General features: G+C 40.6%; 1 protein-coding gene across 1 annotated transcript in view; it reads right to left on the bottom strand.

The window, feature by feature from the left end:
• Positions 1 to 25,001, bottom strand: part of LOC139779842 (aristaless-related homeobox protein) — a 65,280-nt gene that overhangs the window by 17,431 nt on the left and 22,848 nt on the right. The window contains exon 2 of the mRNA XM_071718322.1: positions 12,504 to 12,891. Coding sequence (XP_071574423.1) covers positions 12,504 to 12,891 — 388 coding nt within the window. The remainder of the gene's footprint in view (positions 1 to 12,503; positions 12,892 to 25,001) is intronic.

The following is a 25,001-nucleotide window of genomic DNA, read 5'->3' as shown; positions in this document are numbered from 1 at the left end:
ATCCTTCGCTCGCGGGCGCATATAACACGAAGTCTGTTGTGTCTCACGTGTATTACGTGATACTCTTCTACATTGCAAGCATATATGAGGCGTTCGCGCCCCGCAATAAAAATCGACTCCCCTCGCACCCCGTTGTCGAGATATCCGAACAGATGCTGGAGGCTACTGATTAAGAGAGACGTAGAATGTTCTATGTGTCAGAAAATTAATAATATTATTTATAAGTGCAGAACCTATAATTTAAAATCATGATAATTCAGCTATTTATCGCGAATGCCTGGATATGTGTCAGAAATTACGAAGTGTCGCGTTTTATCACGCTGCTGGTACGCGCGAACGTGCACAAAAGTGACGATAATTTTCTGTTTTCGCTCAGAAGAATGCGTACGTCATTATGTGTATCATAATTATTACGTATTCTTCAAAAGTGCAGATTGTAAGGAAAGCATTACGACTATGTTCAAGGAAACCGGGGAAATTAATAGTCATCGACTTTAATAATTAAATTCCTTTCGGTTGATTTACGTCGATTAAGCGATTGCTCGCAGGATGTTTCCAGTAAAGATAATAACTCGTATAAATCGCCGCTCACATGATTTCACCGGAAATTATGCGAACACATTCCCGATTTTTTTTCAATTGAGAATGAGGCAAACCGGAGGTGCGAAGAAATCATTATACTCGTACGGTAGGCGTGAATCATGTATGACGGGTGTCAATAATTCATCCCGTATGTCGAGAATTCATTCATTCCGGAAATATTCCGCGATTTTCGCCGTTATTTCGATAAAGAAACCGGGCGATCGTGCAATCGCGTATATCCGGCGCGGCGGGGCGGGTAGGAAAAGAAAGAAGAAAAGGAAAGAATATGAATCGAGCAGTGAGACACCCCGCCGGGCGTCTCTCATCTCGCAGGCAAATTGCCCAGATGTTCCACGAAATCGTGAGGAAATCTCGGTGATTATGCCGCGCACAGAAGCTCTCGCGTCCGATCGAGCTTGGATCTCGTGTTTAGGTGCATTTCAGCCTGCAGACGGTAGCTTCCGAAATTACAGGGATTTCGGGGTGAGTCCGAAGATTGGCCGCGGTTCGTCCACGGATTCGCCCGGTTCACGTCGCGTCGATTTTATCATCGCTCGCTGGTCCGATCTCGTTGCATCCCGCTTGAGATCCTTCCGATCTATTCCGATTGATCCCTCGAACGAGAAACAAATCTTTCCAAATCGTATTTCAACCCTATCTCGAGATATCTTGTCTTGAAAGCTGCGTTTTACAACTAGAAATCACAAGAAAATAGTGTAATGTGTATCGTGGTTTTTAGAGTTTCAATTCGTGGTTTAATTGACTAAATTGAGTTTACCGAAAGTTTATCCGATGATTGACCGGGTGATCATTAACAAAATAATCGAACGATGTTTATCCATTGATTAATCGTCCAAAACGTATTCTTCATCGTATATCGCGTATATCGGCCGGTAATTGCGAAGCGTATTCACGTCGTCAAATCATTTTGATGGCCCGCGCGCACCGACTTATTGGAGGAAACGTAACTAGAAGACGCGCGTTCGTATACTGCCGCGGTATACTCTCTGATTACCCGTTGTCGTGCGCTAATGACTACTCTGGCGAACATAGTTGCAGACGGTAATTCGTACCTGCTACCTGGCGGCTCGGCTTCGTTTTCAATGAAACGCCGAGTATGAAAGCGCGCACCTATCAGCTGCTTCTCACGAAAAACAGGCTTGTGTGCGCCGTGAACGATAAAATTACGTGTAGTACGTGATTTCTCTCTCTCTCTCTCTCTCTCTCTCTCTCTCTCTCTCTCTCTCTCTCTCTCTCTCTCTCTTCTCTCTCTCTCTCTCTCTCCTCCTCTCTCCTCTCTCTCTCTCTCTCTCTCTCTCCTCTCTCTCCTCTCTCTCTCTCTCTCTCTCTCTCTCCTCTCTCTCTCTCTCTCTCTCTCTCTCTCTCTCTCTCTCTCCCCCCCTCTCTCTCCCTTTCTGCCCGTTACAACTGACCTGTCTGTATGACTCACAAATACGAATGAATCGAGACCAGCAGTCTAACTACTGGTCAAACTAGATACTTGACGATCACAGAAACTTCCTATATGGCTATTTTAGGCGACATAAAATTTTATATTTCACTTTTTCTAGTGAGGTATAAAATATAGAGCCATAAAGAAAACTCCTACAACAGAACAGTTGGAGATTTTATATTGGAAGCTTTCGTAAATTTCCATTGTGCCTTTGAGGATGAGGAAAGTGGTTTATACCGCTGTTCCGCCTAACGATACAAATGTTTTATCTACATCGTAATCTTTGCGTCACTTCTGGCCACTCGAGCGCGATATAATCTTTATAGATATGTACATTACACGCACGGGTGCGCGAGCGCGGACGAAACGCACACCGCCGTCGAAGAGAGGCGGACGAGGCTCAGGCACCTTGGGGCCCGCGAGTAATAATAATTTAGCCTTTCCCTTTTTCTCTCTGTCTTTCTCGAGGCGCGCTCGCCGGCGTCCTTCTGAATTTAATAAGATCACGAAATTTCGCGGTTAGACGGGCGTCCCTAATTACACCCGCCGTTCACCGAGACTCTCAGTTACCCTCGATTCGCGTATCATTATTATTACGTGTCCCTCTCCTAACTCCCTCGTCCACGACGTGTCCTTGCCATGGGAAATGCGCGAGCACTTCGGAAAAGTCTGCTTCTGACGGGCACGTACGCAAAGATTAGTCGCGCATTCGCGGCTTAATGGAAAATATGAGACCGTGATGAAAACTCTCTTGGCAAAGATCAGCCGCGGAGTCCCCGTTACGTGTCCCAGAATTCAATCTGGAAATATCTTTGTGATTAATCCGTAAATTCCTCCGATGTAAAAGGCACTTGGAATTAGGTGAAGATAACGAGATCTTACGTTGTACATGTTCAATTCTCAATTTTAAAACCCAAAGCTATTAGTATTTCGACATTTTTCATGAGAGCAAATCGATCTCGTGCTTGTCAGAATAAAAAAAATTATACAGAAATCAAAATTACAATCTAATATTAATACCAGTGTTGTGTCTGATATTATTATCAATTACGGTTTTATACAAAAACGAGTAGATACTTGCATCTAAAAAGACAATAGGAGGAAGAAGATTAGTATCCTGCGTATCACTGTGCTACCACACACATGTGATACGTGCGTTACATATGTGACAGAAAACACGTTTCTTTCTCATTACGGAACACACCCGATCTGTAATTAACCGCGGCCGCTACGTTCGCACGCGTTGCAAAATAGAACATGACTAATCGCCGATTAATTACATCGACACGATAATCACAAATCCTTTCGGTTTATCCGGTTGTGCGATTCCGCGGTGCATTTTACCGCTCGAGTTTCTCGAGCGATCGGCTTTCACAGATTTGGCGAACAACAAATTGCCTCGCGCGAATAATCCGTAACAAAATACATTCTCGGAATCGATTGCCGTCGTTGAAAGGAAGTCCTTCCTGTCCTGCCCTGCGCAACGTTGCGAAGTCATAGTAATCGGACTGCGAGAGGCGCGAATGGATTTGCCATTTCGCAACCGCACGGTAGTATAGCGCGAACCCACGGTCGGCATCAAAAGAGGCCGCTAAGTGGATTAAAGGCGAGTTTCTTCGTCATCTTCTTCGGCTAGTTCTCTCTCTCTCTCTCTCTCTCTTTCTCTCTTTCTGCCCATCTACCTCCTCTTCCTTTGCTACTCCCGCCGCGACGTCCTGCCGTTCTTATTTGCTCCTGCCTCGGCGCGAAGTCCTTCGCTGCAACCGCGCTTCGTCAGAAGTCACGGACGAAGGAAGATAATTTACTTAACTTACGTTTAATCGTGTTTGCGCGCTTATTTATTCGCATCGTTTGCGTCAACATTTGGATTTAATGCACTTGGAATTTAATTCGATGACGAAATGATAGTGATTAATCACGACGCGCAATCACACGTTTAATGCATGCGAAGGTTAATTATTTTTCTTTTGCGGAAAATATATTTTCTACGTTATTTATAAAAAAAAGGTCACATAAATATGTCCCATAAGGAATTTTTTTATTTCTGCAACGTTGGAGCGAAATTGCCTCTAATAGTATCGAAAAAAGAACATTTATGGTTCAAGGCGTACCTATTACGGTACCAGCCAATTATAGTATCGTTTATCTTTATTAACTTTCGAGTACTTACAAATAAATATTCTTTTCTTATTATTTTTTATGTATTATATAATAAATTATTTATAAATATTTATAATAAGTATATAGATATGTATAAAACACAGAGTAATCTGATATCTCCGATCTCGTTTCAATAAATTATCGTGATGTAATGTCTCGTTTCCATGCGATTCAAGATCGATTCTTTCTCGTTCGATCCATATGCTAAGACGACCACACTGTGCCTATGATTCGCATCTCGAATACACATCTCGAATGTTGCGGAGATGATTATGTTATCGTTAGACGGGAATCGAATTGAGATGGGAAAAAGAGACAGATGGCCAAGAAAAGAGTGTATACGAACGAGAGACAGGAGAGATAGAGAATGCGCGCGGGTGCGTGAATGACATTGCTGGTATGAGCTGGAGGCTTGGCGCGCGAGTAATTTGAGTAATTACCGCACAATTACATTATCTAATTAACCTCGGAGGTCGGAGCAGCCGCCAGTTACCGCGACGTGGCGGCCGTGATTGTCTCACTCTCTGGCGCAATCGCAATTATTATTGTTTAACACGCGCGGCACGAAATCATTGGATTTACAGAAATCTGTAGAACTTGCAGAAATTTGCGTAGAATTGATGACAAAAATCCACTGTTTCGTTGATCCTATTTTTGTTATAAATTTTTATTATAAAAGTAAAAGTATCTTAATGTAAAAAAATATTTGTTATAGCGAATATAGTATGATTGATTAAAATTAAAGGATCAAATACATATATATGTATATCGAAGTCACATCTTTGGTACGATCACGATTATTATTCACTATCATAATTGCGGGCATCTTGTCTGCGCGATTAATTGATTCGTAGAAATGCATTCGAGAGGAAGCCACAGCATTATTATCCTTTTTCTTTCTTTTTCAATATTCTTATTATATACTAAGCAATCGTTCCCCGTGATTGCCGATCGGCCCGCAGGTCTTATATCCATTTTTTTTCCGGGAGTTAGGTCCGAGTCGAGTTCCGGGGTTTTACTCCTACCTTCTCGCCAGATTAATGGCGAGTTACTGGGTATTATTCTGCTGTCATTAAGTTATTATTAATGGCAACGCGTAATTGTCTTGCTATGGCACATCCGGAACGGCCTGAATTATGGAATATTTTTTAGTCACCTCAGGCGATACGTTTCTTTCCCCCAGTCTAAATTTTACGTAAAAGTCATATCTTTCGTGATTCTCTGACAGATAAAATATTAAATGATTCTCTGAAGTTAATACTAACAATCGCACGAACTTAATTGACCAATTAGATCATACTGATTTTATCGACACGAGAATTTTTTTAATACTTGCTTGTAAAAACATCTTGTGTCAAGCAATTTAATTTTTTAATAGATTCGCAGTTCTTCATAATTTTTTATTTCAAGATTATTAATTTCTATAGAGCATTTTCGTTGAAAGTGAATAAAGGAAAATGACGCACAGTCGATTAGCTATGTGTGACTTTAAAGAGGCGCTAATAGTTGCGAGTTATAAAACCTACGCACACACGGACACGTACGAGCTAGTCCATGTGCACTGTAACGATCGCGTTGAATAAACAAGTCTTGGAATTTGCCATTTATCTTGGCATAAATCACATATTGTAATTATCTCTACATAATTCGTATTTGCGTAAGCCGATATACCCTCTGATAAATTCGAGGTCTAACAAAAGACTTGTTAATTATACTTACAAAGTAGTAGTGATATCTGCATGTGATTGATATCGTGAAAACAAAAATTAACCACATCTTTGTCTTTAATTAGTGTCGATTACTATCGACACTGTAGCGAATATTTATTATATAAGCGTAATTTTTCGCATTGTAATTAGAGAGATGATTAACGCGGTTTGTACAAATAAAATAAATCACGTATCAGCAGATTAATAATACTACGACAGATAGCTAATATAATAAAAACAAAAGAAACATTAACAACAGTAAATATAAGGAAAGTATTTGGTGTATTTAGCTAATTAAGCGAGTATATCAAAACATTTAACAGCGGTATGTATTCCCACAAAAAGAAACAAAATGAAAAATGCAATACAAAGAATAAAAAAATTGGCTTGAAAAAAATCAGGATGACATAAAACGGTAAGAAAATTATCCATAAAATACACATTCTTACAACTGGAAGATCGCGAACAGGGTTTATGCACACACGATCGTTATCTGTGACGTGAGGCAAAAAAAGAGAGGACAACAAAATTCGTCGACGAAATTCGTGCCCCGGTAATAAGCGAATACGCCCGAAGCTCCTCGCCTTCCTTATACGTTCGCCCCGAGAGAGACGCCTCCTTACGCGCGGTATCGATAATGTTTAATAACGAATCGCGCCGGCCGGACAAGTAATTCGCACTGACGAGGGGTGACAAGCGGCTTTTGCCGCTCGCATTATTCCCGAGCGGGGATCCGCGGACCGTGCGCGCATACCTGCCGCGACCGCTACCTTTGTGAGGAGCGAGGCGAAAGAGAGAAGCCGGTAGCCGGCTGCGTAATGCGTGCGTAATGCGCGCTTAATACGCGTACGGCGTGGAGAGCCAATTACTGATTGGCCACACTACCGCCAATCGGATGAGGGATGGACCTCGGTAAACCTGTACTCTTCGCTCTCCTTCGCACTTCGCGAGGCGAAGCCCTTCGTGCCTGGCTCGACCGCGGAGCCCGTCTTCGAGGAGGAACGAGGAGGGAACGATCCCGAGGTAGTCTAACAATCTTTTTCGTCGCTTTGAATTTGAACGGAATCCGAACGAGCGGGATGGGATAGAATCGAATTGTCGTTGACAGTAATAAAACGCTCAGAATGCACACAATTAAAATGTTTAGAAGTAGAAATACTTGTGTTCATTGTTTTATAAAGAAGATATCTTTAGCATATTTTAAGGACACAATCTATATTTGAATTTTTACTTAATATGCAAAGTAATTATTTTAACATTCTGGGAATTAAAATATGAAACAATTAAAATTCGAAGCAGCAAATTTGGATTAAAATAATATCATGAATCTATAATTATTTAATATATTTTTTTACAGATGTTATATCTTTTTATTAATATATTATTCCAAAAGAAATAACAAAATATTACAAAAAATCATAAAAAAACAAGAAATTCTTTATTACTATATAGCTTTCACAATATATAACATAAGAATTCTACATAAATTTTTATCATGTGGCTCGCCGTGTTATTGAACAACTCAAACATCATTCTTTCGTAATAAAGCAATGACCGATCGAAAACAATGAAGACTTATATCGACTCCGTGTCATTTAACGGTGACGGAGATCCAATGCCGCTTCCGTGGGACGAGGCAACATCGTTCACTAATTAACTCCGGAAGGCACTAATCTTATTTGTTGAGAAACGAATAACGGATCGGCGGCGTTTCTAATCGGGAGCATGACTCGTCGTCGGTCGATTAATGACAGGAGGAGTTGCGGGTCCTGGACGCAGCGGAGAGTCCGGGACCAGAGACGAGGACTAGAATCGCGGTGGTAGGAAGAAAGGGGGGCGAGAGGGGAAAGGGAGAACAGAAGAAGAGAGACCGCTCCGTGGAACTGGTTCCGTTCCATGGATCACTGGAAACAATCATCCTTATTAAACTCACCACCGGCCCACCCCGCGGATATAAAGGCATCCTTCGGAATGATTTACCGAGAAGCGCGTCGCGCGGCCCTTTGAACAGGTGGATCCCTCGAAACGCGACGCGAACGGACGATAAATTTTATGGATCCACCGGGCAGATAGATTGAGAACGCGCGCGACGGGGGTGGCCGTGGCCGCGCGCGATATTCCGCCGAGTCAGGTTTTCGAAGCGAATTCGGGACCGAAATGGCGCCCGGCTCGTCAGAGTAATTAAGAAACGGAAAATCATCAAAGAGTTTTGTTACGATTATATATAGCTTAGGTATCCTTATTCAGACACTCACAAAACAAATTCAAGCAATTAAATTGAAATAACTTTCGTTTAATGTACTAATTTCTAACAATAATTAGAAAGCGATATAAAAATAAGAGATCGAATAGCGAAGCTCGCGCAAATATCGCTTGACTAAATTTTACTAATTTTGTATCAACGTTGGTATATGAGAACTGGCTGAAATGCCACACTGGAAGTAACCGCGTTTAAACACGCTGTATACGTGTTAACGTTTACGAGGTTATTAATTAGCTACGTCGTTCGCAAGAAAGAAAGTAAGTAGCCGTAGTCGGACATTTGGGAAGACGATGAGGTCTCATCGCTTCAACCGCGCTCCGTTTCTCCCTCTTTCTCTCTCTCTTTTTCTCTTTGGCCTCTCTCTCTCTCTCTCTCTCTCTCTCTCTCTCTCTCTCTCTCTTTCTCTTCTGGAGTTTACAACGGGATAAAAAATTAAAACCAACAGGGACAGGTCGGGAACTGGTCAGGACCGCTCACGGTCGAACGATTAGTCCGTCGTCGGTAGCAGCGCGGGACCCGAGTCGCAACACTCCAATCTAAATTAGATCTTAAGAGCCCGTAAAGGTAAGTGGCCACGCTCTTTCGCGAGCCTACGTGGCAAGCCGGCTTTAAGTGCCATATAAACAGGACGAATCTGGTGATCCGCCCGCTCCCTCGCAAATGCCATTCGGACCTCGGGCCTCGTATTCGCGGCTCCCGCAAAAAATCCCGCGGTTATCTGTTATCGCATTCGGAAACGGCATTCCACAAAACGTTGTCCTGTCGTCAACAGCTTGTTCGGGGCTACCTCCTCCTAGTCTCTGTCAGTGTCGTACCGATCGCAGACAAAATGAAGAGACTGTTTTCGAGAAAATAGGGCAAAAATTGAAAGTAAATGAATACAAATATGGTAACTACAATAATAAAAAAGGCATTAAGATTAATTTAAAGCAAAGAAAAAGAAGTTTTATATGAATGAAATAGAAAAAAGAGATAACAAATGACAAATAAATAAATAAAAATGCGAAAAAATAAAAAGAAGAATTGTATTATACAGTTTATGGATGTAAGAGTATCTAAAGTTGAACGCCAAGGGCCCAGAGGAGAGCTCGTCTGACTGCTCTCGGGCCGCTGTGTTTTACCGATCGAAAAATAAACGATGAAACATAAGAGAAATGTTTATCGATGTCCAATTGGATGTATGTACACGGCCCGCCGTGCGGAAACACGTGTCTTTTATTGGCGAATGAATTTTCATTCGCGATGTTCAGGAAGTTAAGGCCGCGCTAGTACCCTCTTGGGGCCATCGATATATATATTTCGATAGGTCCCAATCGCACGCGTCTCTGCCCTTATGGGTAAAGGCGCGTCTAATGAATATGCGTCGTGTTCCACGATGCGGTTTACTCTCTTCCCTTTCTCTCCTCTTGCCTCTCCTTCTCGTCGGGCTAGTCAATAAACCTAAGCGACCATAAAATCCAATTAGCGCGAAATTAATACTACCACACGGCGAAATAGCGGAAGAAACAGGGATCAATTTATACTGCGAAACGGCAGAAAACGTCGGGCAATTTTCCGATAGGCAGGAAGCCCGTATAAGTGGATGAGGAATAAATTAATACGGGCGACGAATGTTATTAGAAGCCAATCGAGCCAATTACCGGCTGTTTTCTTGAGAAGAAAAGGAACTTTTATAGCGATAAATAAATAGGTGTCGGTTTTATAAGGAGGTATATATATATATTTATCAGGAAAATAATACACTGGATGATTGAAAATCAGACGGGTGACAGGACTCGCGAGATATGTTATTAAATTACGAAACTTTATTGCTTTTAAATGCTTACGAGATTATTTCGCTATTCTAAAGAAGAGCAAGACGATAATATTCGCCTCTTTCAAATCTATATAGCCAAGTTCTCTATGCTCTTCTTAGTTATTAATTCTTTCATCTAATTGAAATTAATGATTTCTCAGAAGTCGATACACTGGTAATTTCTAAATCAAATGGCTACAAAGACTAACAAGTATCTTTCAATATGTTTTCCAATATTGTTTATCACAGATTAGAAATTTTCAAAGTTTTTTGCTACAAGGGAGCATCGTTCGGAATCTTCCTCTTCTCCTTTTCGGTTTTTTCTAGTTCTGTTAGAATCGTTAGATAAAGAACGCGTATTTTGCTCGTTAGGAGCTATCTTCGTCGCAGTTTCACGCGCGGATACACATGGATGTGTGTAGCTTGTCTCGCCATACTCGCGAATACATCTCCAGCCCTGACCGTACACCACGGACACACTACCTGCCTGCTTCACCTCTCTCTGCATACTCCCCACCATCTTCGTTAATTACGAGAACCCATACCGTGGCCGCAGGACCGGACCTATTACGAGCGATTACACCGCTATTAGTTACCTACCGGGTGTTCCACGGCGCGGAGGAAGGCACTAAAAAAAGGGCAAGGGGAAAGAAAAAGCTACCCAGATAGATTGCGCCGCGGCCCAATGGCGGCGCGATATACTGTACGTATGTAACTGGACCCGGGTGTGCAGGGGACTTAATAATGCAAAACCGTCGTTCCGCGTCTATATACCGATGGGAATTTGCATGAGGATCGTCAGTCTGACTGGTAAGAAGGCCCCCAATGATCGATGTATCGTTCCACGAATTTACACTCGCGAATTTACCTTTGCAGATTTGCATGGATGGATAGGTGATTTATTTTAGAATCTGCCATGAATTCAGATTAAAGAAGGAAACGGGCATGATCATTACTCAAAACTACGTTTAAGAGCGCTTTGACAGATTTTTTGTTTTCGAGTTGATTTTAATTTCGTCTTTGTTTTTCTAAAATGCGTACTGAAAAATATGTATATTTATGTCAGAATTATTTTGAATGCGTGAAACTTGAAAAAGATTAGTATAAACTAGAAGAGTAAGACTAATGAACGATATTATTAAGTTTAATAAACATTGATTACCTTATATTCTAATTATTAATATTTATGATATTTCCCAAATTCTTTAGTTTACAATAAAATTTTGATAGAGACATAAAATTCTGGTATGAAATGCTTGTTAATTGTAGTAACAGATGTATTAATATTATCAATTGTCGCGCGCGAGTAATTGTTTTTTTTTTTCCATTTATGTATCTATTATTTTAGGATTTTGGTATATCTAAGGTCCTGCGTTAACACGCATTAAGCATACCTTTTTAAAACGCGATATGCTTATACACGCGTTGTGTCTCCAGCCGTCACCGGGTCATCATTATTTCGAGGCTGTTTCAGGTAGTATACACTTAGGATAACCAGATCTCTTTTATAACCGTGCTCAAGGACTACCTGTGCGCACCGTAAATATCTTGCGACGAGAGACGATTTTTTGAAAAAGAATTTGGTAAGTAGCGAGCGACGATATCGGCGATAGCCGGGAGAGTGCACAGGAGCCAGACAACCAAATATTTGGGTGGCAGCCGATAGTCGGTCTCTTAAATTTTATCTAAATCCCGTTACTCCCTCCTAAAGCCTGATAAATGCGGCTAGACACCTTGCCTATCGTCTGGATCCACGGGAGGTACACGAGCTTCCTATCCCGCCACCGAGATATACCATAAGCTCTTAGTCGTCAGGATTGTCTACGGAAGAGGGATTGCGACTCTAAACAGCTTTGTAACAATTGATCTTCGCTCGAACGCTCTCGTGAAGCATTGCCAATGGGGAACGGCTATATAATATCAAATTAGTCTCATGTTCTCTGATTTCACGCATTTCTCTTCTAGTGACATTCACATAAATAATCCAAACTAATTCTAAAGGAAATATATATTTTGTTACTTCATATTTATATATTTAAGGAAAAACAATGAGAATGAAAGACACGAAATCAAAATGTAATACAACGCTTTCGAATATAGTTTTATTGTAATCAAGTGACTAATTTAATGCTCGATTAGTCAGCCGCATATTTCGCAGCAAGCGAATTTATAGCATTTAGTGCTATAAATGTGTATAAAATAAATACAAAAAAAATTGTTTTAAAATATCTTCTTATCTTCTGACTTATTGCTAGAGAATTATTTATTTTATGCTACGTGTCACTATTCATTTGGTAGGTATTCTACCAGATGAATGGTAAGTACCTACATGTATAAGAATTAAGTAAATGCAACGTGTTATGCGTTTCAATTTAAAAGAAATTTTTGCTTTTCTGAAATCACGATGCCTATACAGACTTTGCATACCGAGAGTTCGATCCCAAATAAAATTCCGTCCGAACACCACTCATCCCGGCCGTTTTAGGCCTCGAGATAAAGCTCGAGATTATTAGAACATTGCTCGATGGTCAGTCAACTTACCTCGTAAACACGTCCGGATAATGCGTTCTGGAGAAGGCCTTTTCAAGCTCCTCTAACTGGAAGCTGGTAAAGGTCGTTCTGTACCGACGCTGCTTTCTCTTGGGCGCAAAGTCGTCGGCCTCCGCCTCGCTCTCGGGGCTGGTCGGCGCCGCTCGCGGGTGGGTGCCCTCTTCCTCGGGCCTTACCTCCTCGGTAGATATGCCCATTTGGGTGGATTGAGGTGTCGTCGTCGTCGTCGTCGTCGTCGTAGCTGACGCCGGCGCCGATTGCTGGTGAGGCTGCGGGTGAGGCTGCTGGCTCACCTGAGTCACCTGGCTCGAGTTGCTCGTGCTGCTCGCAGGACTCGTCTGCGAGACGGCCTGCTCGCTGCCTCCTCGCAACGAATGATCTGCATAGAAAAATAATTACGTCATCCCTCGAATAATAACACAGGTATAATTTTGTCACTTGTACTAACACAAGTATAATATAATATGGTTTCACGTTTCACGAGGATTCGGAGGCTGTTGTATCTGCACGGATCATGGGCTGAAGCCAGCATAATTTTCGTGAGTCTAAATTTAATTCGTGAATAAAATTTTAGGTTAATTATAAGACTTTGCGGATCAAATAACAATGACCCAGATTATAATTTTTACAAATTATATTAAGTTTTCAACCTTTAGTCTATAATTTTTGCGCTTCATGTCATCGCTGTTATAAAAAACAATTGTTGCATTAGATTATCTATGCGAGCAAGATAGTTTCGAGTATACTTTCGGAAGACCGCAAAACTAAAAATAACAATATCAAAGTTTAAAAGTTCTTCTAAATAAAATTAGAATTTGCACATATGATCTGAGATTACAGATGTTAATTCACACATTTACGTATATTTCAAAACTTGGAATTTCTATGTAGTTATAATTCTCTAAATGTCATATCAATTGTTTAAAACATATATTATTTAAAACACATTGTTTAAAACAAGATAAAAATTCATAGAGGCACGATAATACATATACAATAACATATTGATGAATCGGTCGATACCTTAGAATGAATAGGATAACGCTGGGCTCTTGTTAGGCCATCTAATCGCAACCGAAACGCAACGTAGTGTGAAACGATTCATCCAGCTGTCACGTGAAACGGTGACCACAACGTATTATCAGTGACGATCGGATTCCACGAATGGTCAGGGAAATCGTTGCGGTCTAGTTTCCGCTGCGAGCGGATTTAAACGACGCCGACGGCCTGCTCGACACGCCGCGCGCCGGCCGTAAACCATCTCGGGATTTGGAATTTCCGCGTTTCAAATTTCCGCCTTCGTGGAAAGCGGTTACGAAGTAACCGCTGTATAATTAGGCTAACCATTAACGCAGCTGTTAAGCTGTAAGAAGTTTTAGTCTCTAAATAAAAACCAACTTTGAACAATTTCGCTCTGGCGTGCCGAGTATCTTCTCCGTAATCAGTGCAGGAGAGAGGTATCAATACCATCGGTCATAATACCATCGGTTGATGTCAATGTCAAATACATTTTTCATAAGTATTACTAATATTTTTTATAAGTATATATTATAAGGTATTAGATATTTTAGTCCAATATATTTTAGTTCGTATATGGAATTCAGTTTGATAAGAGTTTTTATTTCATGAAAACATTTTTAATGAGAAATTAGAAAGGATGTATCGCTTATTAAATACATTTTTTAAATGTGAATGCTTCTTGCATAGTAGGACGTTTTCAACAATAAGAATTCAGGTGCAAAAATAAAAATGCCGAAGAGTTTAACTACCAAAAGATAAATTGCAATATTTTAATTGAAGTAATTTAGCTATTACATTCTCTCGAAATAAATCTGCGTGCAAACTACGTTTGCTATTTCGAGAACGTCTTCTTGCTTAAAAAAATCACACTGCTGTAAGTTGCCCTTCTAAAAAAAAATGAGAGAGATGCTCACGTAATGCACAGCTTATAAACAGCAAATGGTCGCTTCTCTCGCGCCTGTTCATTTTCAAACGCAACCCCCTTAATCGCTCGCCCTCCCGCTGCATCTTGCAAACCCGCCGCGGTTAATCTTCGCGCTGCATCGTTATTCAGATCGAAAAAAATATCTCGCGCAGAATCGTGAGATGCGGTGCGTTTTCGCGGTAAAAGTGAAAAAAATTCGAGCCGTTCACTCGACATCAATGCCATCCGTCACAATGTTATACGACTGCGTATAACATTGCGGTCTAAGCAAATTAGATGAAGTCATTGCATTCGACGCGTAGTGCATTCTTCTTCGACAAAGCTCTACCTCAAATAGAAATAATACAAATCTATTATTAGTAAAAAAGAAATGTATAACTACCTAATGAATTTTATTCATTGAATTTTTTTGTCAAAGTGATAAATTGGGCTAATTTTGTAAAGCTGAGTTTAAAGAAAGTTAATTAAATTTTTATAATAACGATACATATATTTATTTAGGAAAATATTAAACCTATATAGTAAAAATTAATATCTATTAAATATAAATAACGCGATATTACGAATATGAAATTAGGAAATATATGGATACAAATGATTTAGTATATTTTAGGTAAAAAGAAGCGAATACAAATAAATAAACTTTAAATATAAATGCTGACATACGCGCGCGTGCGGCAAAGATATCACTCCTTTCACCACGACTTTACCTCGTAGGAATTAATAATTTATATGAGCCAGCAACTTGGCATGATCGCAATCCCGCCGTCGTGGCGATCGTGTAACGGCGTTCGATATTGCTTGTAAACTTGTAACGGAATCGTTAGCAATAAATATCCGTAAACCGGTGGCTTCAAGAAACAGGATTACAAGCTACTACCGGTTAATAAAGAGACGAATAGTTGCGTCAGAATAAAAGCTTAAAGACAATCATGGAACAATAAATATTAATTTAAATTAAATTATTGAACATTTTGAATAAATAATTTCGCAATATATATATTCTATTTATTAAGTAGAAAATCAATAATATACGAGACGTGTAAATACAAACTTTGACAGTTAAGATATCTCTCCAAATCGCAAAATTAAAATTTTTATTGTTATACTATACACAATATGTTAATTGTACTTGTACGTATTCAGCATTCAAACTATATTTTCTTTATTCGTCTATGCGCTTGATTTCACGTAGTTAATTTTAAATTTTGCAAGAGACTTAATTCGCAACGACTACGCGTATCCTCGTCACGTTCCGCGCATATCGGTGAAACGTATAGCTGTTACATACATCAATATACGCTCATATGCGAAGTCTTTAGAGAAAACGGCAGCCGATCGAGTAAATTTCTAGAAGCGGGCGGTTCGATAGAAAGCGGGGGTCGAAAAGACGGGCGCGGGATGGAGGAGGGAAGGATCGAAGTGGTTTACGCGGTTCTTAAGCGGCAGTTTTTAATCGAGTCAATTTATCGGAAATGAGCTTATAATGCAAGTAGCCTCGACGTAATGCCGATAATATACAACGGGCCTAAACCTCCGCCGGATTTTCCTTTTTGTTCACGTACACTCGCGACGTGTGCAACTACGAGTTCATCGACGCGTAAGGAGAGCGAGGCAAAGAGTGAGAGAGGGGGAGGGGGAGGGGAAGAGAGAGAGAGAGAGAGAGAGAGAGAGGGCGAAGGAGAGAAAAAGAAAGATGGGGTTAGAAAGAGAAAAGGAAAAGAAAGAGAGAGTAGGACGTGTAGGTAGCCTTTTACATTATAATAGCATTAATGGGGCCTGAGGCCGCACTTAGCGTTCGCTTGCCGGCCAGTTCGCCTCGTCGTTATTAACTGAAAATTACCGAAACCGAAATCTAATTCACGTAAACACTATAATTTCACCGCGTGCTGAGGAATCGGGAGTCGCTCTCTAAGCGCTCGCTCTCTCTCTCTCTCTCTCTCTCTCTCTCTCTCTCTCTCTCTCTCTCTCTCTCTCTCTCTCTCTCTCTCTCTCTCTCGTATTCTCCCCTTGCGATAAGGCACATTAAATTCTTCGGTCTAATCGAACGGGCAAATATACGCTCGCGAGATCGCGCACCTGTGTGCTGCAAGTCGATCGATTTTTTATCTTTTGCCGTTTGCTGTGCATTGATTTGCACGGAACGTTGTTTTGCGCACAAAGATAATGAATTTAACATAAGGAACGTACAGATGTTTGTTGCAGTTTGATGTTGCAGATGTTGATGTTTTTAGTCTGACGAAGCTTTTTCTGCAATAGGATATGTCGAAGAATTGTAACCTAAAGAAAATATTCTATAATATATTTCTATCTGAGAAATTATTTTGGCATTAATTTTATTACTTTTGTATAGAAACTCGTCGCAGATAAATCCAAGATAATTACAAAGAAATTAATGCAACGACATTATCAATTTAACGTCAATTACATGGCGGAGTAATTTTGATTGATATTATAATAGCTTTAAACGACAATATGCAAATGAAAGTGTCGGGAACACGCAAATCTTTAATTAGCACAAATTTATAAATGTCAAGCTGCAAATTGTTTTCAGCAAAATTATACAAATCATCGACCGTGTATCACGACCGCTGTATGTGTTGCGCGTTATCTCGAAGTTATTCCCGGCGCGGATTAATGAACGATAGCTGGTTTATGTGTCGCAAGTGCACGTCGTAATAAACATCGGCGAGAACGTGTTTTAGCGCGATTCCATCGCGAAACGAGTGGCAACTTGCATCGCATCGACGTTACTTAATTTACCGCGAGTTCAATCTCGCGAACGCCCATTTATTTCTCTCCGTTGCGGAGCTGCTCCGCGCGCCTTGACAATATCATGAATGTTCAATTAGATACGTCACGCTCGATTAGAAATGATAGAGCGAATTGCAGAGCTGTAACCGGTGATTAATCTCGCAGGGGAACGCAGAGAGATATTACTTTGCTAATACGACCAATAAAATCGTGTACCTACATTAGTTTTCGTTATATATTTTTGTTATTGAGTGCAAAAATGTGTACGAGGCGTTCCAGATCATTTTTATACACAGTCGAAAATTTGCTTTGCCAGCAAATTAAGCTCCAGCGTGATGCAAGTAAATAGAAAAAATACTTATTTTACACTCAACATCAATCTTGACTTTGGCCCAACGAAAAAATTTAATCTGAGAATTAGCTACAAAAAAATCTAAGCAAATTTGCTTTGCTCCTTAGCGCCTAGCTGCGTCAACGATGTAGTGTGAATGTGCAGCAACCTGGAGAGTGCAAATGCATTTACTGTCGTTTCCCTCGCTAAAGCAGCTTGAGAAACTGCATCGTTTCTGCTACATTTGCGCGCCGTTAGCGTCTTGCTTATATACATACGTACGTTGCGTGTGCGCGATTTACGGCGGTGCAAATTAGCGCGCCGCAATCAACCAATTAGCTAAGTCATTGTGGCCGCGCATACGCGAACGTGGCGTACGCAGTACGTACGGCGGGCGACAAACGGCCGCTGTTAATTACCCGCTAATCCGTACCGCAAACGTCAATTAAAGTTTTCTCCATGATATTTTCCGTTCGTGAGATTTTCTACGTTTAATCGCGCGGATTGTATAAAATATTACCACTTCTGTTTATTCGTCTATTAGGAATTACGTCTGATCGCCGTGCTTGTTTTGTAACTACGATTGCTTATTAGTTTAAAACTCGCGTTTCTTTTAATCAATTCGAAGCGAATAAAATGTTACAGAACGGACTTAGATTCTTGGCGCAAGAAGAAAAGATGCAGAAAAACTTACCACCTCTAACTTTTTCTCGCGGTGATCGAGGTCATTTTAAAATCTATTTAGTTCACCAGTGCATGAGACTAGATTGAACTGTTCCGATTTACTATATTACGTGAGAGAGATACACGATACTAATCGGCGATATTCTGTATTTAATTTCATACAATATCCATGGGTGCATGAAGTATTTATCATTTGCATAAGACTTACTATTAGTTCTTTTTGAGTTTGCAATATTAATTTCAGGATAACATAGAAAATACCATTTTATATATCATTTTAATAAAATATTTCAATATATTTTTTATTTCTAGATGACTCATTTTCGATATTACAGATTACAGATACATTAAAAAATTATATCTGCATTAAATTATTTAAATTTTATATTTAAATAATTTAATATTTCAAATTAAACTAATTACAATAATATTAACCTATAATTAGAATTAGTTGAGATCTCTGGTATAATACAAGGAATTCTAAGAAGGAATTTTTGCGTGTCTATTACGGCGACACTAATTCTTGGTACAAACGTACGTGCAAAAAATGCAATTACACAATATTATCACACTGTAACTGCGATAGGACTTATGTGAACGACACTCGATAATACGGTCTCCTCGATCGTCTTTTTCTGCCGGTTCAGACACCTCGAGCGGCGATGCCGCATTCGGGAGAAAACGTTTCCACATCGAATCATACTTGCAAATTCGCGCTAATAGACGCATCAATGCATCCTGCGACACGAACCGGCGTCGGCTCGGCCGTGTTCGATCCCTCGAGCGCGATAATAAACGGCAATTACGAATTATCGGCGAGTCTTCTGGTCCGTTCGCTCCTGCCGCAGATAACGGCGCAGATAACGCCGGATATATGTACCTTCCGGATACGGGCAATGCGCATCCGATGTGCCGCGAATTCGCTTGTAACTCCCGTTCTCGTAATGCCTCGAAGAGCGCGCGGTAAGATTGCGGAGATATGAAACAGGAACAGAGTTGACTGCGCCCCAGACATGTGAGAGCAACCTCTGACCCTTAACGTTATTTTTTCACATTTCTGCTGCCTTGAATCTTTTTTATTTCTCTTGGGATATGCAATCTTAATTCCGCCATTATTAAATGGAAAAAAGTGGAATTTTGTGTACATCTATAATATTATCAATATTAAATACGAAAAATATGAAAATACGAAAATAAAAATATTTTTAAAAAGAGAGCGATATAATACTCAATCAGTTCTATTATACAATTTATTTATCTATAATTATATTATTATATAATTTATTATTTATTATACAATTTAAATTCATACAAACTTTATCTTTTGTTATAGAACGCATTTATGCAGCGGCTATTTCTCTGCGCTTACTATACTAATTTAAAACTCATGTTTTATCCAATTATGCAACAGCTTCGTAATTAATCTGCGATGAACAACACGAGAGTGTTGTAAAATGATTTCTTGGTAGGCCGATTATAGCGCGCGGTCTACTGATTTGTATAATTCCGCGTGATTCAATCGATAGATCAATTTCGATCTCCCGTGTCCATTATGAAAGAAAAAGATTGATTCAGACCCAGGTGATTTACGTAAGTGCGTAATACCGATTTAGTCGATAATAACTATTCGCAAAACAGATAAGTAAATTTTCCGCTTGTGCACATAGTTGTATCTTTCCTTTTTTGCAACGGATCGTATGAAAGTATAATGTACGCTAATTCAACGGTAAAAAAAAAGGTGACAAATGTGCTTTGCACGCGTACACGCATTCTTAGCAGTACACGCGGCCAGTACTTTTGATAAATCGAGGTGACTCAAATCAGTTAGAGCTCGCGAGTTAAAAGGGCACTATAAATTTCCACGCGGTGTCATAACAACGAAACACGGTTGTCAATCAAATTATTTTACGATTCTATTGCACCTCGCTTTTATGTCGCGTAACCCTCTTTTTCTCGCACGGCGACGTTTACGACTTCGACGTCTCACGATTTAGCACGAATCTGTTTCGCGAGCGAGCGGCCTGGCAACGATCCGTGAAACGATTCCTGCCGTTTCACTACGTACAATTGACTCTCTCGATGTCTCTCGATCGCGGCTCGCGAACCGCGCGAAGTAAGTATCGCGCCGCGATCGCGATTGCGTATTTATGACGGCGAAACGTCCCGCGACCCCGTCGGGCGCTCACGTATCCGCCGATTATTACGTTGTAAAGATTATCGTGTAAACTGGGACGCGTGGTCGTTAGTACGCGCGTATACATACACACACACACACACACACACACACACACGCACGTAACTACTAGCGAACGCCGATGAAACATTATCTTCTGGCGGAGTCGGAGAAAGGCGAGGATTAAACATCATAGGCGTCGACAAGGTTTTCTTTAAGACCCACTAATTTTTCATCGGTTTAAGTACATCAAAATACTGCGCTTGTAAAGAGACCGCGCGCGCGCGCGCTGGTTTAACTTCGTCAATTATTAAACTCGATATTAATATTAATTACGTTCAATCAATATTAATTACGTTATAAGTCAAAATATCGTTAATATTATTGACAACATTAATATTAATTGCTCATTTCTCACCAAAAGTCAAACTGCTATCTTCCGAGCCTTCCAAGTAGCATTTAATAAGTGTTTAGTATTTATTACTATTGGAAGAAATTCGTGTGTGTGTGTGTTGGTTTTAATTCTCCTCAGTTACACTACTATGATGTTTGATACTGAAAGGATTAGAGATAAATCTTCTTTCATTGCGTATAAGAACACAAAAAGATGAGGCCTTCTTGCGGCGCCTATGAATATCGCGATCGAAATGGCGAGGCCGAATCACGTTCCCTCCCTTCGCGCGCGATTCTCGTTTACAATCTGCAAATTGGTCCATTATCGGCCCCGGAGAAAGTATCCACCGACGATTTACGCACACGCGAGTAATTAATGATCGCGGAGATAGCGGCTAGTGTAATTTGCGCGGCATCCGGAGTATCGGCCGGATCATCGATCACTCGCACTGATCACAACGAATCGACGAGAGAGACGCGGGGCACGCCACGATGTGCCGATTCGCAAATAAAAATTAATTCCGACGTTGCGTGGTAGTCGCTTAAGTCACGGCGCATATATATCGTTCCGTTCTACCGTCCGCGCCTCGATAGCGATCGTTAATGATTTCTGCACACATGATCGCCGGGGAATGCCAAGCTGCTTGCCGCCGCCGGCGGTATTTGCACACACTTCGCTCTGTGCCTTGATACTTTGATGTACGCGCACACGCGGTGTCTGTCAATATAGTAGCCGCAACGGTGTACATTATCGATTATCACGAGAGGGAAAGAGAAGGAGAGAGCGAGAAAAGATCTTCCCAAAGATAGATGTGGCTCGGGCTTCTTTAATCGCCACCACGGGGTCCTTTGGATCGTTAACGACTAGTAAAATGGAAATACCGTGCACTGATCAATTAAACACCGATAAACACAGGGTGTACATATTTCCTAATGTATAATAATTGTACGCCGCATTCTATGGATGAGTAAAGATATGGCGGTTAGTCGATGTGAATATCGATGGAATGTTACATCACGATTGTAATCATTTACTGGCTACAACAACGTTATTGATCACTTTCGATTAACGTATAATTTCTGCACCTGTATCACAAATCTTATATAAATTGGAAGATTTGTATAACTAAGCAGGAAGAAAAAAAATCGAATTAATGAAATCTGGTGTTTAAAGCGTTTTTATCCGAAGAATTATTAATTTTTTTCTTATCAATCTTGGCACATAGAAAAACTTAAGTAGTAAAACGTTAGCAGTAAGAAAATCAACAGTTTGGATTTGCTATTACCGGTTACGTTAAGTTCTTGACTGTGATTGGCTGATTTGCTTACTGCTTAAGTTTTACTGCTTAAGTTTTTTGTGTGCCATGATTGGATCTTGATTGCCTATAATATTATTTTTCAGTGAATTTTACGTAGAATTCTTCGCCTTGGCAAACCACGCGCCGTTACTTTCTGACATAACGCACAGTCTTAATCAAAGCTAGAACAACACAATCACATAATTAATACTTTACATAATTATGACATAATTATCATCAATTATGTTATATGTATATGTGATGATATTTGCATCAATTATATCATTTCCATTTTTGAATAAGTGTACCTATAGATTATTTTTGCATCTACTTATCTAAATTATCGGAACCTGAGCTCAGCTTACCGAGATACCCTTTTCGATCCATCTTTCCGACGGCTTTTGTTTGCAACAATTCTTTCTTTTTCACCGACGGGCTGATCTGCCGATCGATGTGAGACGGGCAATCGATAATGGTCGTCTAAGGCAGATGTGCCGTCTGTCGATCGTCGATAGCGATTCGCGAACAATCATTAGACGGTCTAAACGGATAAAAAAAAGATATGGCAAAACAGTCGGCACACGTGTGATAAATCACACGCGTCTCCCGTTGCGGAGTTTTGCAATGTGCAAAATATAATTGGAGCCGCGCTCCAATCTGCATCTAAATTCATAGCTGCTCATCGAAGGTTTTTGCCCCCACACAAATCGCGCCGTTCGTTTTTGCTTTGATCGGGGCGCACCTTGATCCGTAATTAGAGGTCGCGTTTTTACTCGCGCGAAATGGGTGGAGCTGCTACAAATTACACAAATCTGGCGTTCTTGCGGCTCAGTTTGTAATACTGATATATAACATCGTAACAAATCGTAACTTACGTAACGCCGTAGAAACCTGTGCAGAACACGCAGGAGCAGAAGATACGTCTTGCACTTGCATTTTAAAAATATAGAAGAACGAAAGGGTCCATTAAAAAGATTATTTTACTAATTAAGCTGAATTTTTTTTTATACAAGTTACGAAATCTCTCTCTCTCTCTCTCTCTCTCTCTCTCTCTCTCGTCGAGTAATTAAAAGCTGTGTTAAATGTTCAGGACGTTATATTCCCCATCGCGTCGTGGGTAGATTCCCTATCGGGACCCCCTGCTAGAGATGGACGGCGAAATTTCGCGACGCTGAACGGGTTAACAAATTTGGTTGTAAACGCGTTCCTTGCAAGAGACAACGTCGTCGTCGCCTTTATTCTGAACCATAAATCTCGCGCGTTGCTTGGCCCGAATGCGCGACGCATCGTTGTCGCGTGCATTAGTCTTGTCCTTGCGGCGATTCTGAGAATACACAGCAACGAACAACGACGACGTCGACGACGTTTGCAGCATTTCCTTCTTTTCCTTCCTTTTCCTTTCGTCCTCTTCTACCTGCGAAAGAGCGTGTACTGGCTGCCAGTCGGCAAGTCTTAAATACAGTCACAATTATCCACGGCAGTTAATTACCGGTGGTGTCACTATCAATTACTAAATCACGTCCCTCGTCCCTGCAGCGTTTGTGCCGCGTGCGGTACGCGCACGATGCCACTCTCTATCCAGTGATAAAAATTGCGCGTCCAGCTGAATAATCAGCGGCGACGCCGGCAATTAATTTCGTCTCGCAACATATTACAAGTCGCGGGTGACAACGTTAGTATCGTGCATTAAGTACTCGCTCAGATAATTATACGGTGTGTGGGATGGAAGGTATCGTAAATTTTTTTTTGGTTCCATGTGTACGTGAATGTAGTGTCGAAGAAATTTTGAGGATGATAATTTTGTAAATTTAAGACGAAGTATTTAAGACTTAAGACGAGTATTTAAGATACTAAGAAGAGATATTTATTTGATAGGATATTTTTTTACATGTGTCGGATGGTGTTTTAATATAAACCATTACTTTTCATTATTACATATTTCTCGTCTAAATTTCTCATGAATTTAACACTTGTAAAAGTTGAAAAAAAAAAGAGAGAGATAGAGAGAGAGAAGTCAAACATTAAAGTTTAATTCAATGCGATAAAAATTCACTCCATTAAAACCCGACGTTCGTTGTTTTTTGTAAGGCTTTTTTTAAATTCTCAATTTACGTTTTATTATTTTCACCGTACACAGTGTCCAGTTATAGCAATCGATCAAGACAAGGCAGTGTCGCCGTCCTTTTATCTCATTACAACGATCTAATATACAATTTAAAAATATGAATGCGACACGTTCGTGATTACCTTGGACGAGCAAAGTGAGCAGTGGGTTTTTTACACGTACGCAATTATTTGCTACTTTCTTGCACGCGGCAATCTGCGCGCTCCGTGATTGCGCGGCTACTTTTTGTCTACTCCAACGACTCAGGAATTTGATTTAGCGTATACGCGGCAATTCGTGTGAATATGGCCGTGCAATATATACGCGCCCTACTCTTCTATATCGGTACCAACACCGTACCGTGGTGGTATCCGCCATTACGGTGGCGCGTCGCGAATATAACGATGGAGAAACCGCGCTCCGGCTTCTCTGATTAATGGCGGGTAATTACGGTTTTTGCTGTCCTTGTAATTGTTAATAATTGAACGTAATCGTTATGCCTTTTTAATCGCATTAGCCGAACGCGCGTACACATATACGCGCACATGGCGTTGCGTAACACGTAAAGAATTGCCGCGTCGCGTCCTCATTCACTGGAGGATGACGACGATGACGACGGCAACGATGACGGGACAGGACGACGACGGAAGTACGTCGTCGACCCCTCGCACTCCTACGTCCGGCTACACGATGACCGTTTCTAAAGTAGATGGCAGTGATTAATATAAGAATCATTATATAAAAGCGTTTTTATCGAGTATCGCGGTCCCCTTTAGCACGCTGTACAACATTTTACGCGAAACGACT

This window comes from Temnothorax nylanderi, unplaced genomic scaffold (genome assembly GCF_030848795.1).
Source record: "Temnothorax nylanderi isolate EJ_2023f unplaced genomic scaffold, tnyl_v1.0 TNYL_tig0245_pilon, whole genome shotgun sequence".
Taxonomy (NCBI): domain Eukaryota; kingdom Metazoa; phylum Arthropoda; class Insecta; order Hymenoptera; family Formicidae; genus Temnothorax; species Temnothorax nylanderi.
Note: the sequence above shows the minus strand (reverse complement) of the source record. Positions and strands in the feature narration are given on the sequence as shown.